Source organism: Formica exsecta, unplaced genomic scaffold, assembly GCF_003651465.1.
Source record: "Formica exsecta isolate Colony F162 unplaced genomic scaffold, ASM365146v1 scaffold224, whole genome shotgun sequence".
Taxonomy (NCBI): Eukaryota; Metazoa; Arthropoda; class Insecta; order Hymenoptera; family Formicidae; genus Formica; species Formica exsecta.
The window spans coordinates 22,629-40,261 of record NW_021849538.1 but is presented as its reverse complement, the minus strand read 5'-3'; the positions used below and the strand labels follow the sequence as shown (position 1 = coordinate 40,261).

At 33.0% G+C, this 17,633-nt stretch overlaps 1 protein-coding gene and 1 pseudogene across 1 annotated transcript in view; both read left to right on the top strand.

Annotated features, from left to right (window-relative positions):
• The window catches only part of LOC115235507 (leucine-rich repeat-containing G-protein coupled receptor 5-like), a 17,072-nt gene extending 7,875 nt beyond the window's left edge, over nucleotides 1–9,197 (top strand). The window contains exon 2 of the mRNA XM_029807354.1: nucleotides 8,782–9,197. Within this exon, the coding sequence (XP_029663214.1) occupies nucleotides 8,782–9,011 (230 nt within the window). The 3' untranslated portion in view covers nucleotides 9,012–9,197. The remainder of the gene's footprint in view (nucleotides 1–8,781) is intronic.
• A 632-nt stretch (nucleotides 9,198–9,829) lies between these two features.
• Nucleotides 9,830–17,633, top strand: part of LOC115235519 — a 13,231-nt pseudogene continuing 5,427 nt past the window's right edge.

The following is a 17,633-nucleotide window of genomic DNA, read 5'->3' as shown; positions in this document are numbered from 1 at the left end:
CGTCGATGTGTGTCATTCGGTGTCCAGCTCTATGTATTGTCTTAAATTTATATTCTTGTAAGCTTAAAGTCCAGCGCGCGATTCTAGGGTTGAGATTCGCTTTATTTATAGCATATACCAAAGCATTGCAATCCGTTACGATTGTGAATTCAATGCCGTACAAATATATGTGAAACCGTTCTATGGCCCAAACTATTGCTAACATTTCTAGTTCGAAGCTATGATAATTTCTCTCTGCCTGGTTGACTATAGTACTATAGTACGCAATAGGTGCCCAATTATTGTCGCTCTGTTTCTGCAAGAGAATTGCGCCTAGCCCTTGAGAACTTGCATAGTTGCGTTTTTGCGTTTCTGCCGTCGGGTTATAAATGGCTAAAGTCGGGCTTGATATTAATTCATTTTTTAACGCGTCTAACAATTTTACGCAGTCTGTGTCAAAATTGAATTGAACTGATTTTTTCAATAGATCGTACAACGGTTTAGCTTTAGCGGTGTACCCTTTAATAAACTTACGAAAGTAATTTGTCAATCCTAGAAATCGCTGGACCTCATGTACATTTCGAGGTTGCGGAAAATTTTTAATCGCTTCGACATGACGCGCGCTGATAGTGATTTGATTCGCATATAACACATATCTTAGATATTCTATTCTGTTTTTCAGAAATTGACACTTGTTGAGATTTAATTTTAGATTATAGCGCTTTAATTCATACAGTACTTCTCTTAGAATTTCTAGATTTGAGGCTACTGTTTCGGTGGCGATTATAATATCGTCAATATACATTATAACCACAGTATAATACAGTAGCGCAACTCCGCTTATTTTGTGAAGCCAAGCTGTCCACGGTCATGAAGAGGAAGGTAATATATATAAAATATTGGCTTATACAGAGGAATATTGGCTTCAGGTTCCTAAAAATATTGATACAGTTCTGGTGCAGAGGGCGCTATCGTCACTTGCCCAAACTCGCGCATGACCGTGGACAACTTTGCTTCACCAACATCAAAGGTGCCGACACAGAGTTGCGCTACTATATTATACTGTGCTTGCTATAACCTTATCGGCGCGTATTAGCGGTTGATTTTGTTGCCGTTTACTTGTAGATCTAACTAGTAAAAAAAAATTATTGTTTTTAAAAAAAAGTATGTAATTATTTACAATGTATTTTTTTAAACAATTATTTGTTTTTTTTTTACACTGATTGAGTTGTCTCATTATTCTGTATATAAAAATATTACGGTAAGATTATCGAAAAGTAAATATTTTTCGAGAAAAAGTAAGTTATATCAAAATATGTGTCAGATTAAAATATAAAATAACTCAAAAAGTACTTAATAAAAAAATACTTTATTATAGTGTTTTGGAAAGCTCTCGACATAAGCTATAAGAATATAAAAAATAGGGTGTCCTTATAACGATGCCATCCAAGGTCAAACCAATAACACCATCTTATGTTCCCCTCAAAACCATACAATTTTTGTTCAAAACGTTTTTCTCTAAAATGCTTAGTTTTTGAAAGAAAAGTGGTGTACGGGTGGTCTAGGACACCCTGTATATTAGACGCTTCTGGAATTCGGCCGGTGCCTCGCTATATCCAAATGGGAGACGAGTATATTCAAATTGGCCGTCCGGTGTCGCGAATGCAAAATACTTTGTGTGGTCCGGATGGACCTTGATTTGATGGAATCCATCTTTTAAATCCAATAATGTGAATACTGTTTTATTTTCTAACCGAGCTATACAGTCTTTAATTAGTGGGAACGGATATTTTTGTTTCAAGACTCTAGCGTTTAGTGGTCGCAAATCGACGCACAAGCGTAAAGTTCCGTTTTTTCTTTTAACCGGTACTACTCTGGCACAATACGGAGAAATACTTTTCTTTATTATCCCGCGTGCTAGTAAGTCGTCTGTTATTTCACGAATTTGCTTTCTTTCAGCCCAAGCGAAACGACGAGGGGCATAGGCGTAAACTGTATCGTCTTTAAGAACGACCTTTACCGCGTAATCGTCATTTGCTTCGGGAATTATCAAACGATCGACTTCTAATATTAATTCTTTTAATTGATTTTTTGCGGATAAGTTAAAATCAGTGACAATATCATTTAGAGTATCTTCAATAGTATTTTCAACTTGACATGCTAATAACTGTAGAAAAGCTATTGGAAAATCATGAGAAACTCGGTCGTTATTTACCGGTCTTGGATTATAAGTCGCGGTTATTTTTTGATCATTGAGAAAATCTCGATCTATAATTAAATCCGCGGCGATACTATTTTTTTCAAGAATGTATAAAGTTATTTATAGTTGTAAATAAGGTAATTGTTCTAATATTATTGTCGTTTTTGTCGAACCCGAAACTTGTATCGGTTTATTATTTAAAGCTTTGTTAGTAAAACCTGAAGGAGACAAATATTTAGCAGAATGTTCCAGAAACGTCTTGTATATATTACGCTTGACAAAAGAAATCGGACTACCGGTGTCAACAAGTGCGAGCAAAGAACAATGGTTGTTATTTAACCTTGTTGTTTTCGCGAGAGCCTCATCTATTATAAGATTCCTACCGTTATCCAGTAAAATTAATGCGACCGACTCGTTGTCTTCCGACGTGACCTCCGCTGTTTCTACGGTTGCTACTGGAGTTGACTGTGGTGATGTGGCCGCTTGCTTCTTTCTTTTTAGCTTGAAGCAATCTGCACGCAGATGACCCGGTGTTTTGTAATATGCGCAAAAAGTGGAGGACTTCCTACAGTCCTTTTGCAGGTGTCCTTGTTTGCCACAGGATTCACAACTGGTTGCTGCATCCTTGGATTTGAAGGCTTTTGGTGTCTGTAACGGTTTTCTATCAGCGTCCTTTGATGCTGCTGTGATTTGATGCATCGTTTCTAGGAAATGGTCAACCGAATCATTTTTAAGCGAAGTTGCTATTTTTCTTAACGACCTACTACCAATCCCACTAATTATAAGGTGGATGGTACTGTCCGGTGATAAATCTAAGTTATGTATCAACGTTAATTTATCCATCGCGTATTCCGAGAAAGATTCCCTGGCGTAATTCCATCTACGGGCCTCGACTTTTTGCATGGCCAGATGGTATAAGACTTTTCTAGTAAATCTTTTAAGAATGGCGTCCCGGAAGCCTGTCCAGGATTCTAACATTGAACCTGAGCCCAGATCGTACCAGCGTCGGGCCGTTTTGACTAACCTTGTCGTCGATGCGAGGAACGTAATGTCCTCGTGTGCGCCGTGAATGCGTGATACCTGTTCGACGCGTTTGACCCATAGCTCTACGTTTTCGTCTTCTTAGCCTCCGAACTCCGGAATTTGTGACGCCAACATCGAGACGGCGTGTGTAGACGGTGCAGCCGTTATCGCTGAATGGTGTGATTGACCCTGACTCGACGGTAATGGGGCTTCTGATCTCGGCGGTCTCGATTGATACAACGGTCCTTGGCTCGGCCGATCCTGCTGTTGATTTCTCGTAAGGGGTTGTAGCATTTGACGGAGCAGCTCCTGCTGCTGTAGATGCTGTTGTAGCATCGCCTGCTGCATTTGCTGCATCTGGGTGGTAATCGCGGTCGCCAACGCGTTCATCGCAACTCCTGCATGCTCCTTCTGAGCCTGAGAGGCTTGTCTTTGATTAAGTAGATCCACTGGCGGGTTGTTACTCTCGTAATGCGCCAAGAGCTGTTCGATCATCTGACTTCGATCGTCTGTAGAAGGAAGTCTGTAGGGGCGTGTTTCCGCTTTCAGTTTCTCCGTAGACATTTTATCAAACCCGAGAGGATCCATTCTGGTATACTTTGAGAATGTAGTGAATCCTGCTTCTGATATTTTATATCTGTAAGCTTATTGGCTTTTGTTTAAATGAATAACGAACAGTATTTATACGTTACTTTATTAATCACTGTTTTATTCAGTCTTAATGGCTGCTAAGGCCGATACACGTGTTGAATAACCGTGTAGGAAGACTAGATATATGACGCGATTAAATCGAAAGCGAAAGAGTCTTTTACGGAGAGTCGTCGTCTCTTTGTAATAAAGATTTTTTCTTTTAACACGCTGAGCTGATTTTCACGATTTTAACTATCTTTACAATCTTCGCACTTATCTCTATCTTCGCCTATTTTATACCTACTGCTCCTTCTCTTCCTCGGGCTTCGATATATATCGCAACGCGTTGGAGCTCCGTAATTCGCTGACTCCGACTGTCAATATCTCGAATCCTAATTGATCGCCTTATACATCGTTAACAGGTGTACATAATATACTTATAATCTTACAATATATACATGTTATCATATGAGACCGCGCATAATAAAAACAGGTTCGGACTTGTCCGCGCCTGTCATCTGCGCGAGCGAATTTACCGGAACGAATTTTTAGTTCTTCTTGCCGATTGTAAGCGCCGGTTGACTCTTGAAACGCTGCAAATGGACATCAATAATTTAATTTTAGCAATTTTCGTAAGATCTCCAATATGGGATAAAAGAAATAAAAATCATTCTAACAGAAATGTAGTTGAAAATGTTGGAAAGAAATAAGTAAAGAAGTAAATGCGAAAGGTAAGTAAGGAAGTATTATTTTTATAAGATATTATACAATTTTATTTTTGTATCCAATGTTTACAAGTTATTAATTTTATGATTGTAAAATTGAGTCTATAAATAATAGGACGATTTAATAACTTATCAGAGATACAATTAATTTCCTTCTTTATTATACGACAAAGGATTATTTGAAAAAAAAAGTTGTAAATGTATCTAATGGTTTTCGCTTCATTACGTGGTCTGCCTCCTGTTTGTCTTTGATAATTTCTTTGAAATTCAGTAGACACATCAGTTAGATTCCGCTCAAATCCCTCTTTATCTATTATAGTATTATGCAAAATACAAATACATTTTATAATATTATCTGTCACATCAATGTCGGTTTCAATGCATTTTGAAAGTAAGCGCCATTTAGAATATAAAATTCCAAAAGAGCATTCAATAGTTTTCCTAGCTCTAGATAAACGTTTATTGAAACACTCCTGTTCAATGTTTAAATTCTTTCCACTAAATGGTTTTAGAGGAAAAGGAAGAAGCGGATATGCTTCATCTCCTATTAATACAAACGGTGTTTTTATATTTGTTTGAGGAAGGTTGCTAGGCTCTGGTATGTCGAGTTGCTTATTGTTCAGTAATTTATATAAATGGGAGGCTTGAAAAGTGCCACCATCACTTTGTTTACCATATCCCCCTACATCTACCGTTATAAATTTATAAGATGCATCTGCAACGCCTTGCAATACAATAGAAAAATATTTTTTATAATTAAAAAACATTGACCCTGAATTGTTAGGACATAAAACACGAACATGTTTGCCGTCAATGGCCCCAATACAATGAGGAAAATTCCAAATATTATAAAAATCTTCAGCTATTTTTTTAAAAGTATCCTTTGTCGGTACTGGCATGTGCTCTGATTGTAATCCATCCCACAATGCAATAACAGTTTCGGAAATAGAACATGTTTGCCGTCAATTGGCCCCAATACAATGAGGAAAATTCCAAATATTATAAAATCTTCAGCTATTTTTTTAAAAGTATCCTTTGTCGGTACTGGCATGTGCTCTGGTTGTAATTCATCCCACAATGCAATAACAGTTTCGGAAATAATTTTTCCTACTGTAGATGAGCCCATTCGAAAAGTAAATGATAAAGTCTTGAATGAGCAACCGGTTGCTAGATACCTGAAATATGTATAATCATTTAATAGAAAATGTTTGGTTTATAAAAATATTTTGCAAAATTTAGTTTTCAAATACATAATTTTATATGTAAATATTAAAAAGATTGTGATTTTTAACAAACCTTCTTTCAGAAAACATATTGAGAAAAAAATGGAAATATCTAAGAGATCAGTCTGCTGTTGAGCTTGGAAAAATCCCTCCTTCTCGTTCAGGAGATGCTGGAGATTCTGCATCCACTTCAAAGTGGCCACATTTTCAATCATTATTATTTCTTAAAGACATTGTAAGACCCAGATTCTCGACTGGGAATTTGGTCACAGAACCTGAAATTCATCCTACTTCATCAGGAGAGGCAGAAGCTCCAGCAGATGATGTAGAAGATTCGTCTCATGTCTCTGAATGTACTGATACTACTTCGTATCAGGAAGAAGGAAAAGAAATTGTTGAAGAAGATACTGCAAATTATGTACGTCATTCATCATCTCCTACAGTGCAATCTATTCAAGGAAGAAAAAGAAAGCGTGGAGCAAATGAGACTTTTAATAATGCCTTATTAAATCTTGAAAGATAGAAGGTTCAATATTTGCAGGAAAAATCATCACGACAGCGTGATATTGATGATGAAGATTTATTTTTTTTTCAAAAACTTGCTTCCACGTGTTCGAAAAATACCAGGTTCAAAAAAATTAGCTTTTCGTAATTGCATTCAAAAACTCGTTGAATAGTTCGCATATCAAGAGCAATCATCTACATTCTGCAACAATCGACAATCTTTCGATACTTCTTCTCCTGCAATATCTGAAAATACTTTTCAATCATTTCCTTCTTCCTCTCCTCTCTCTACGAGATTAGAAAATACCATCCAGTCTTTTCTTTCCAACTCTAGTGCATGTTTCCCTCAATCTATTAAAAATTCGAATTATATTACCTTCTCTACAGACAAAGCAGTATTGGATTACACATCTTTGTAATTTGTTTTAAAAATATCAAAAATTGTACTTCTACATGATACTAAATTATATTTGCAAACATTCTATTGCTTTTTCATATAAATCTTGACAATATAAAATAGGCTTGTACGCATTCGTAATATATCGTTCATATCTTACATTAGACCATTAATGTTCTCGAAATACTAGGGTACATTTTTAGACTAGATTTAATAATCTAAAGAGTTTTCTATTATTAATATTAAATTATTTTATGTGTGTTTATTTTATTATTTTGTTTATGTGATGGACATTACTTTGATTATTATTTATAATGTTTAATATATTACGATATGTTGTATTTTAATTTAGCATTTATTTAGCATTTTTATAATAAAATAAAAAGTATAATATAAGTGAATTTTTGATAAATATTACGTATTTACCTTAAAGTGACGACAAGCCTTTCTTCAGGTAAGATAGGCTGCTTATGCCAGTTATACCATGTTTTCATTAAACGATGTTCAACTTTTCCTAATATGTAATTAAAAGTTTCCAGAGTCATTCTTGTGTATTGGAAAAATTTTTGCTTGTCTCTCTTGAGATCATCAAATAAATTATGGTATTCACCATTATTTCTTCTACTTTTATTTATTTTGTGTATACTGAATCTTTTTCTTTCTATTTTTGGTATAATATTATCCAACAAAAAAAAAATCTTCATCGGATGAAAACATCTTTACTGCAAAACATCAACTCAGAAACTGGCAGGTTTCCTGTTTTAATATGCGTTTACTGTGTCCTTCTCAAGCGCCGATAGCCCGCGCTTATCGGCACTGATTATCTGAAAGCAGAAAACCTGCTTTCTTTATGTTCGTAACTTTTTTTTTTATAACATAGGCCTGGCCCCGAGGGCGCCCACGGAGCACGCGAGGAGGAGAACATGCTCCTTCTTCGCGCGGCTGCCTATTCCCCTCCTTCCTACACTCACAATCAGTCAACATGCTACAGTACGTACCTCAAGACGGTACGCCTCGCGCGAGTGAAAAAACGGAGAAACTCGAGCTACAGTTTGTGGTCCAGGCCTGGTCCAAACAGCATAACTAGTATTCAAAGTGCAGTCATTGTGTGAAATACATCGACGAGATAATTGCCAACTATAACTTGAACTTTAATTTTTTTGGAGAAAGGATTTTATAAAAATGGTATGCCTAGTTTTTATATTATTTTGAGAAAAAGTTTATAAAATAAAATCTTTTTTTATTATTTATACATTTTATATTAAGGAAAAATATACTTTTACTCTCATGTTATAATAATTATTATTTAGTTTTCGTGTTACCGTGATATATAACTAAATTAATATCATAATAATTATTATATAATTTCAAAAATAGGAATACTTATTCTATATATTTTTATGGAGCTATTACCAAACAGTTTATTCTTTCTTGACCTCCATGGTAACTCGTTCACTTCTTTTGCCTTTGATAAAAAACAAGTAAACTTGTTGGCACTAAACTTGGATAAGAACAATCTGAAATCTGTGAAGAAGTACAATGATTCGCGTGATTTATCTGATTCATACGATCAACATAATCAACAGTATAATTATAATCAATATCAATATACTCAAGATCCATATAATCAGTATAATTTACGTAATCCGCATAATTTTGGTCTCGTGATGGCCGGCCTGGAAAATCTACATTATCTTTCCATTTCCGGAAACGAAATTAATCGTATTGAATCAAATGCTTTCGAGGACACTAACAAGTTAGTTTATTTGAACTTATCCATAAATAAAATAACTCATTTGCATTCAGAGACATTTGAAAAATTGCAGTCTTTGAAATCGCTCGATTTAAGCCTTAACAAGCTCGAGAACGTTCCGCAAATCTCAAGTGAAGTACTTAGCATTTTGTCTCTTAATTGTAACAATATCACTAAGAATCTAACTATAAACAGTTTCGCAAAAATGCCGAAGTTGACGAAATTGTTATTGGCAGGAAATCAGATCGACGAAATTAATGCTCAAACATTCGCTCATCTTTCGCTTTTAGAAATGTTAGATCTATCGAGGAACAAATTGAGTTTTCTACCGGAAGAATTAAGTAAATCTTTAACATCATTAAAATATTTGAACGTGGAAAGTAATCAATTTACTTCGTTAGAGTCTTTATCCCTGACAAGTATGTTACCATTGATGGAGGTGTATCTGGCGATGAATCCACTGGAATATTTAGATGTTAGCTACTTCCAGAACTTGCCACAGAATCTTACCGTAAATTTAGTACAGGGATCGGATTTTTCATACTGGAATTCCGATAAATGCGGGCCGAGAAAATAATTTCTTATCATCATTATTATAATTATTAATAGTCATTTATATTGGTAATTTTTATTAGTTATTAAATACCAGTTAATCATGTTATATGATTTTTATAATTACGGATAGCATATGTAATACAGTAATAAATGGAATAACATATATGTAAGCAGATAAAAAATAAAATAAAATAATATAAAAAAAAAATTTATTAGGATTTTGTCCTCCGAATTTTAGAATATTTTCTGAGCATATATCTGTATAAATACTAACATTTTAATAAGCTACAAAAATTAGGTAAATTGAGAATAATCTAATATTTAATTGATAAAACATAAGATAGACAATTCTAATTTTTACAATGTTTCTTTTCAGTTTTTCAGTTTTCATCATTTTTTAATATTATTTTTAATATTATCTGATATTATTCTAATGAGATATTTAAAAGTTTGCATAAAAAATAACGAAATCATGAATATCGAAAAATATGTTTTCTTAATATGTAGATAACAATTTAGAAATCTTCATATTCTTCTATCATAAATTGTAAGATTTTCATATGCGTGCATTTTCTTTTTATGCATTTTACTATAAATATTGAAAAAGATAATCTTAAAATCTTTATAATAAAATAAGCTTTTATCAGAAAAGATTTTGACTTATTTTATTGAATATATTATATAGTAAGACAACTCTTCTTGAGAAATATACGCAGTACCCGGAACGGACATCCGAGTCACAAACGAGATAAAATTTGCTTTATCTATTCACGAATAAACGTGTGCATGTTGATTATAGCATGTGTGCATTTTTTCGATACACTATGCTAATTGTAAGCAATGTTATATCGGTTTAACTTCTTTGTCAGAACTGGCATGATAGCACAGTATTCCAAGAGCAGTCGTGATGAGAAGTACACTCCAGAAGTATACTCCACAAGAAAATTAGTAATTAATTTGAACAATTTTGTGAAGAGAACATTTTATTAACATGGTACATTTAATTTGCATGAGAAAATTTCAAATAAAGAAACATTTTTTTTATATTTTTATACTCTATAAAGAAATAATGATTTTAATGTTATGTATTACCAAAAATTCTACTATTCCATTTTTTTATATTATTTTAATTTAATATTAGCTATTTCATCTTTACAAAAAAAAGAAGAAATGTAATTTAAATTAATAATAAAAAAGGCTAATCAGGCTAATTTCATAGGAGTGTGGTATATAAAATTTGCTGCAAAAATTGCGACGAGTCTTAGGTTGGACAAACCCGCAGATTTTTGAAGACGAGGACACAAGAACATCGAAATCATATAAACAGGGATACGACTCAACATTCAGTCATATACGGACCACAGGCTGCTTAATCATGAATTTAATTGGAACAATGTGGAGATTTTGGATGAAGAACCGATCCTTGGAAAAAGATTAATATCTGAAATGACCTATATAAAGAGGCAAAAAACAGTTTGAACTTGCAAAGTGACACCAAACAGCTCGACCAAATATATTTCCCAATCTTGGAGAGTATGCCGAAAGTCTGATTTGAAACACCCTTTTCTCCCTGCATAGATACGTTACTGTCTGGTTTATTTATGGATCTTTGGCCAATTATTAATTATTCGATAATTTAGAGATGGCATACATGACATCTGCATCTTTTTACCTCCTCTCTCAACGGCTGTTACCGATAGGTGGTGACTCTGTTGCGATCCTGTGGAGGACGCGCGTACTAGTTCGTAGTATATAATTCTGCGTCATTAATTTATGTATTTATTTATAACTCCACTTTTCATGTAATTTACTTTTTTGTAATTCTATTCATATTTGTATTCTTTTTGTTACACAATTACTGAAGATGGTCCGATGTGGACCAAAACGTCTAATAAAAAAACAGCGCCTAGTTTTTTAAATTATGTCTACATCGCACATACATTAGCGCTGATATTTAATTCTATTGTCCTTGTTTGCGCTTACATCACGCATCCGGCTCTGATTAGCCTTTTTTATTATTGTTTTGTGACCTATTTAGAGCCTTATTATTGTATTTGTAATTTAAATTATTTAAAAAAAAAATATATGCAGTGGAAACTGCATTTGATAGAATGTATTCTTTTATGATTTTTTTTCTCTCTCTTTCTTTCTCTGTAGGATTATATACAAGGTGGACCAGTAACTCTTGCCACTTTGAATATCTTCGAGTCTTAAAACAGTTACGAAAAATTTTTTCCTACATAAGTTTTATAGTTTTAAAGGGGCCATCGAGTGGTGGTAACACAGTTCGTCGGGGTGGGGGCGCTTCGGAGATCTCAAGGTCAACTCCATTTTTTCAAACGGTACGACTAATTTTTTTGCGTAATTCGATAGAGGAGCTCAAAAAACGTTAGGAAGGTAAATTACCAGATTGTCGATTAATATTAAACATAAAAAGTTTATAAAAAAATAGTTAAATTAATACTAATAAAATATTAATATTAATATTAATAAAAACTCACGCTTATGAAATGTGCTCAAATATATAAAACTTTTGCAGGAAAAAATTTTTCGTAACTGTTCTAGACTCGAAGATATTCGAGGTGGCAAGAGTTATTGGTCCACCCTGTATATATATTATAAAATGATTTACATAAAGTGTTATTATTTACGACGCGGAGTGTGAGTGCCTGTTGTGTCTTGCGTGATTCGATTTATCTCGATTCCGATCCGCGGACGCAACAATATGTATATATAATTTTATATATACCTTTCTATATATAATTTTTTATATAATTATAATGATTATATAAACTCGATATCAGGTTGATTCATGGCCGTATATGTACAAACATCATTGCATCGTTCGCGAGGACGTGTCGCAGAGAGAAAGGACTCCATTCTCTTTATTACTTGTTTGAGTAGGGGAAACATAATAAAAGCGTTAATGAAGTAAAAATATCCGCATATCAGTAGTAACATTAATATATAACTGTAATATTATTTCGTTGTTATCATTGTTCAGTACAATGATATTTGTAAGTGTTGTATTAATTATTCTGGTATGTATTGCCATAAGTTACTTCGTCCTGAGTTACCATCGCCGAAGGTCTTTTAAAATCGTAAATACCTTGCCTGGTCTAAGAACACTACCGTTTATTGGGAATGCCCACTATCTTTTCCAGCAAAATCCTGACGGTAATAATGAAGAAATAATACATTACTAAAAAAAAAATAGGGAACACTTTTCATATCTTAAAAATTGGGCTATTTTCAAACCGCTGAAACTCGACGAAAAATCATCGTAAACAAAAAACTAAAAAAGCATTTTGAAGCTTGAAGTTTCAACTTTCACGCGCTATTGGTGGTTTTAAAAAATTTTTTTATCTTCCTTATTCGATGCTTTAAAAAAGAACACATTGTTTTGTTCCTTAAAATTATGTATTTTTGACAATCTGCAGCGCAATAACAAAATTTCTCTCGAAAAATTTAATTCAAGTTCCATAAACTACAACATTTTGCCTACAAAATGCTTTTTTAAAAATTTTCCTACTATTTTTTTTGACCGCTATATACTATTGACTGCTATATACTATGGTATATAGCAAAAAACGAGAACTACATTAAAACAGTCCAGGAATATACATGTTAAAAAATATTATATAATATAGTATAAACGGGAAGGAGAAAAGTACTTTAAAGATAAGCCGCAATTTATTTATAATGCGGTTGGTATTAAATGTTAGAGCTAACAAAACAGTGTTACAAATAATTGGAAAGAAGAATACATACATGTACTCGTATCTATAATTGTTTTATACAATATTTGAACGGTATTTAATAAATGCTTGTTAAAATGAGCGAGTAAAGTGTCCATGTTTCTGTAACGATAATTCCTTTCTAATTAATAAAATGGTTAAACTAAAAAAATTAGTATTTAATGTTTAGTTCAATAAAAAAATTATTTTTTAAATTAAATATGCTATTAAGCGACATCTTAGAACATCAAAGAACAACAGTAAAGAATAAAAGTTATTTCCGCCGTAAGACTATTAAGTTTGGCGAAAGAATAACTGGAATCACAGCTTGAAAACTTTTATTGAAAATTAATTAAATGATTATTAATGGTTTAAATTTTTAATTTACCTGAGCGTTAGAAATTAAAATCAATGATATTTGTAAGTGTTGTATTAATTATTCTGGTATGTATTGCCATAAGTTACTTCGTCCTGAGTTACCATCGCCGAAGGTCTTTTAAAATCGTAAATACCTTGCCTGGTCTAAGAACACTACCGTTTATTGGGAATGCCCACTATCTTTTCCAGCAAAATCCTGACGGTAATAATGAAGAAATAATACATTACTAAAAAAAAAATAGGGAACACTTTTCATATCTTAAAAATTGGGCTATTTTCAAACCGCTGAAACTCGACGAAAAATCATCGTAAACAAAAAACTAAAAAAGCATTTTGAAGCTTGAAGTTTCAACTTTCACGCGCTATTGGTGGTTTTAAAAAATTTTTTTATCTTCCTTATTCGATGCTTTAAAAAAGAACACATTGTTTTGTTCCTTAAAATTATGTATTTTTGACAATCTGCAGCGCAATAACAAAATTTCTCTCGAAAAATTTAATTCAAGTTCCATAAACTACAACATTTTGCCTACAAAATGCTTTTTTAAAAATTTTCCTACTATTTTTTTTGACCGCTATATACTATTGACTGCTATATACTATGGTATATAGCAAAAAACGAGAACTACATTAAAACAGTCCAGGAATATACATGTTAAAAAATATTATATAATATAGTATAAACGGGAAGGAGAAAAGTACTTTAAAGATAAGCCGCAATTTATTTATAATGCGGTTGGTATTAAATGTTAGAGCTAACAAAACAGTGTTACAAATAATTGGAAAGAAGAATACATACATGTACTCGTATCTATAATTGTTTTATACAATATTTGAACGGTATTTAATAAATGCTTGTTAAAATGAGCGAGTAAAGTGTCCATGTTTCTGTAACGATAATTCCTTTCTAATTAATAAAATGGTTAAACTAAAAAAATTAGTATTTAATGTTTAGTTCAATAAAAAAATTATTTTTTAAATTAAATATGCTATTAAGCGACATCTTAGAACATCAAAGAACAACAGTAAAGAATAAAAGTTATTTCCGCCGCAAGACTATTAAGTTTGGCGAAAGAATAACTGGAATCACAGCTTGAAAACTTTTATTGAAAATTAATTAAATGATTATTAATGGTTTAAATTTTTAATTTACCTGAGCGTTAGAAATTAAAATTGTATCAGAGCGTTGTATTAAAGTGCAGACAGATTAATATAGAAAAATTATATTTAATTGCCATAACTTATCTTTATCTATTATATTATCTTTTAGAAATAAGCTTACAATTAGTAAGAACGACTTGGTTTACATTTGAATTTGAATTTCCTAACTATGTGAATGAGTTCGAACATCTGTGCGAAAATGAAATAATTTCCTTTACTTTTGCTAACGCAACGATCATCTCTATTGATCAGGATTTTATCAGTAGCCCTGGATTTCTTGCCTCTATTTCACGAACATTCACCTCTAGAGCATCGAAAAGGGCGCCTTTAACAACCTTTCTAATTTGACTCAATCAATTCTTTTTAATAACGAAATCAATTGGAATAAACTCTTCGACTTTGGAGGTCACGAAAAATTAAAGATCCTTATTCTAAATAATGCATCATTTGTTGATGAGTACCATTATTGCCACTGGCGGATATCGGACATTTCTGAAGGCTATCCTAATTTAGAAATCTTGTCTGTCCGTAGAAATTATATCAATGATTTGCGAACTTCTCTAGACGAGACTCCACTCCCATAACTGAAAATCCTAGATCTTTCCGGCAACAAAATAAAAAGTACCAGATTTGTAAAGTTGTTGCCAAATAGTTTACACTTTCTTGATTTTCACGATAATTTGCTCAGTTCTTTGGTTTTTAATAGAAAACAAGTTAACTTATTGGCACTAAACTTGGATAACAATAATCTGAAATATAGAAAGAAGTACAATAATTCACGTGATGATTCGTATAATCTATATAATCGACATTATAAATATAACATGTATGATCAATCTGGTCAGGATCAAGCGACGCGGTAGGTCGCGACGCCAAGTATATATAAAAATTCGTTCCAGCTTGTCAACGGTTTGCCTATGTACAGGGGCCGCGACTCTACCAAGTAGCTTATCCGGAGTTTTACGTCTAATAAACTTTCGATTAAAATTCCTAGGGAACCAAGCCGTTAATCAAAAATCTAACGGCACTTTTCTTATACAATGTGGATGCAAGTTCAGACTCTCACGTACGTATGCTCGCAAAGCGATTTTGTCCCTCAAGGCGCGTTCATATCGCTCATGTACGATAATTCTTTCGTGTATTACTCTTGTATAAAATTATAATTTTAAAAATTTATAATAAATAAGAGAATAGAATAGAATAGAATCAATATTTATTAGGCGCTCCGGGATAGGATCCCCTTAAGCGCACAGCACTATATACAGTATGAAAATGTGACAGAATAAATAATGATCATTTACAAAAATAAAAAGAAAGAAAGAATTAATAATACAAATCGATAAATAATATAAAGTGTGAAAGAGTGAGTAAACGAGTGTGTACAGGTGTATGTTCTAGTATGTGAGTGAATGTGTGTGTGTGAGTGTGTGTGTGTGGGTATGAGAGAATGCATGCAGATTGGTGTGTATGTTCAAGTATGTATACATGAGGTGACGATGCGAACAAGGCATGAGTAAGATTATAGTGCAGAAACATATGAGAACTGAGTTCAGTTGCCGCCGCAGAGCAGATAATCAAAAAACTTGATCTTAAATTCGTTACGCGTAGAACAAGATCGAACGTCGCTCGGTATTTCATTCCACAGCCGCGGGGCACAACATCTGAACGATCGCCTAAAGAGTTCCGTACGACACGGAGGTAAAGCGAGCAGGTCGCTAGACGCCCTCGTATTTCGCTCAGATACGACATTACGAAACGTGAAAGTGTTGAAAAGGTCATAGGGTCGTTTCGATTGCAAGATATTGAAAGTTAGACAGCCAACAAAATACTTTCGTCTAGCGTTTGTCTTCAGCCAACCTAATTCGATGTAATATGGAGTGATATGCTCATCCCGTTTAGCCCTACAGACGAATCTGACACTCGCGTTACATGCCCGTTGAAGCTTTAGATTGAGCCCATCCGTGATATCCGTAAGAATCGTGCAGCAATAATCAATTAACAGAAAAATCAAAGTAGTGACCAGACGTGCGCGCAAAGATTGAGTAAAAAGATGCCCACATAGCTTTAGTTGATATAACGCGGCGTTAACTTTGGAAACAGTCTTGGTTACTTGCTTATCTCACGATAGCGTTTGAGATATAATGACGCCTAGATAAACAACAGACTTTGCCTTTTAACTCGGATTTTATTTGATTTTAATCGTGTAAGAGCCTTACTTTTATATCTTTTTCGATATCTTAAATTTTCTGAAAGTTACAGCGTGTACAGACATACCTCAAAAAATTAAAAATTTTATAAAAAATGAACCCTTTCACCGGTACTCACCAAATTCAGTACCAATCATCCTTTAATAATATTCTAACAGACATTTCTCAAAAAATTCAAAATTTTATAAAAAATAAATCCTTTCATTGATACTCACCAAATTCAGTAGCAATCATCCTTTAATAATACTTTATCCATGTAAAAAAATTTAATCTGATATCTCAAAATTTGCGAGTTACAATGTATACAGACATTTCTCAAAAAATTAAAAATTTTATAAAAAATGAACCTTTTCATCGATTCTCACCAAATTCAATACCAACCATCCTTGAATGATACTCTATTCATGTAAAAAAATTTAATCCGACATCTCAAATTTTCCGAAAATTACAGCGTGTACAGACATTTCCCAAAAAATTCAAAATTTTATAAAAAATAAATCCTTTCATTGATACTCACCAAATTCAGTAGCAATCATCCTTTAATAATACTTTATCCATGTAAAAAAATTTAACCCGATATCTCAAAAATTGCGGAAGTTAGAGGTTGTACAATATATTGCGTACATACCCACATACACACATACACACATACATACATACATACATCCATACAGACATTTTTTAAGAATATGATTTTTCGACGTTTTGGAACATTTTAAACACATTGGCATAGAAAACTCGAAAATAAATTTTGTCACGAAAATAAAGCTTCCTCTATGAGGAAGCAATAAAAAACAAGTAGAGTTGTGCAAATTAGAAACTTGCACATTGCTTCCTCATCATTTTATCTTACAATGCTTAAGCTGCTTTAAGCATGCGGATTTTTCAATTTTTGCTTCCTCATAGAGAAAGCTTTGTGAGCGAAATAAAAATTAAAATAATTTCTTTCACCGATCCTCACTAAATTCAACATCAAACATCCTTTAATAATACTCTATTCATGTAAAAAAATTTAATCCGATATCTCAAATTTTCTGAAAGTTACAGCGTGTAAAGACATTTTTCAAAAAATTCAAAATTTTATAAAAAATAAACCCTTTCACCAATACTCACCAAATTCAATACCAACCATGTTTGAATGATACTCTATCCATGTAAAAAAAA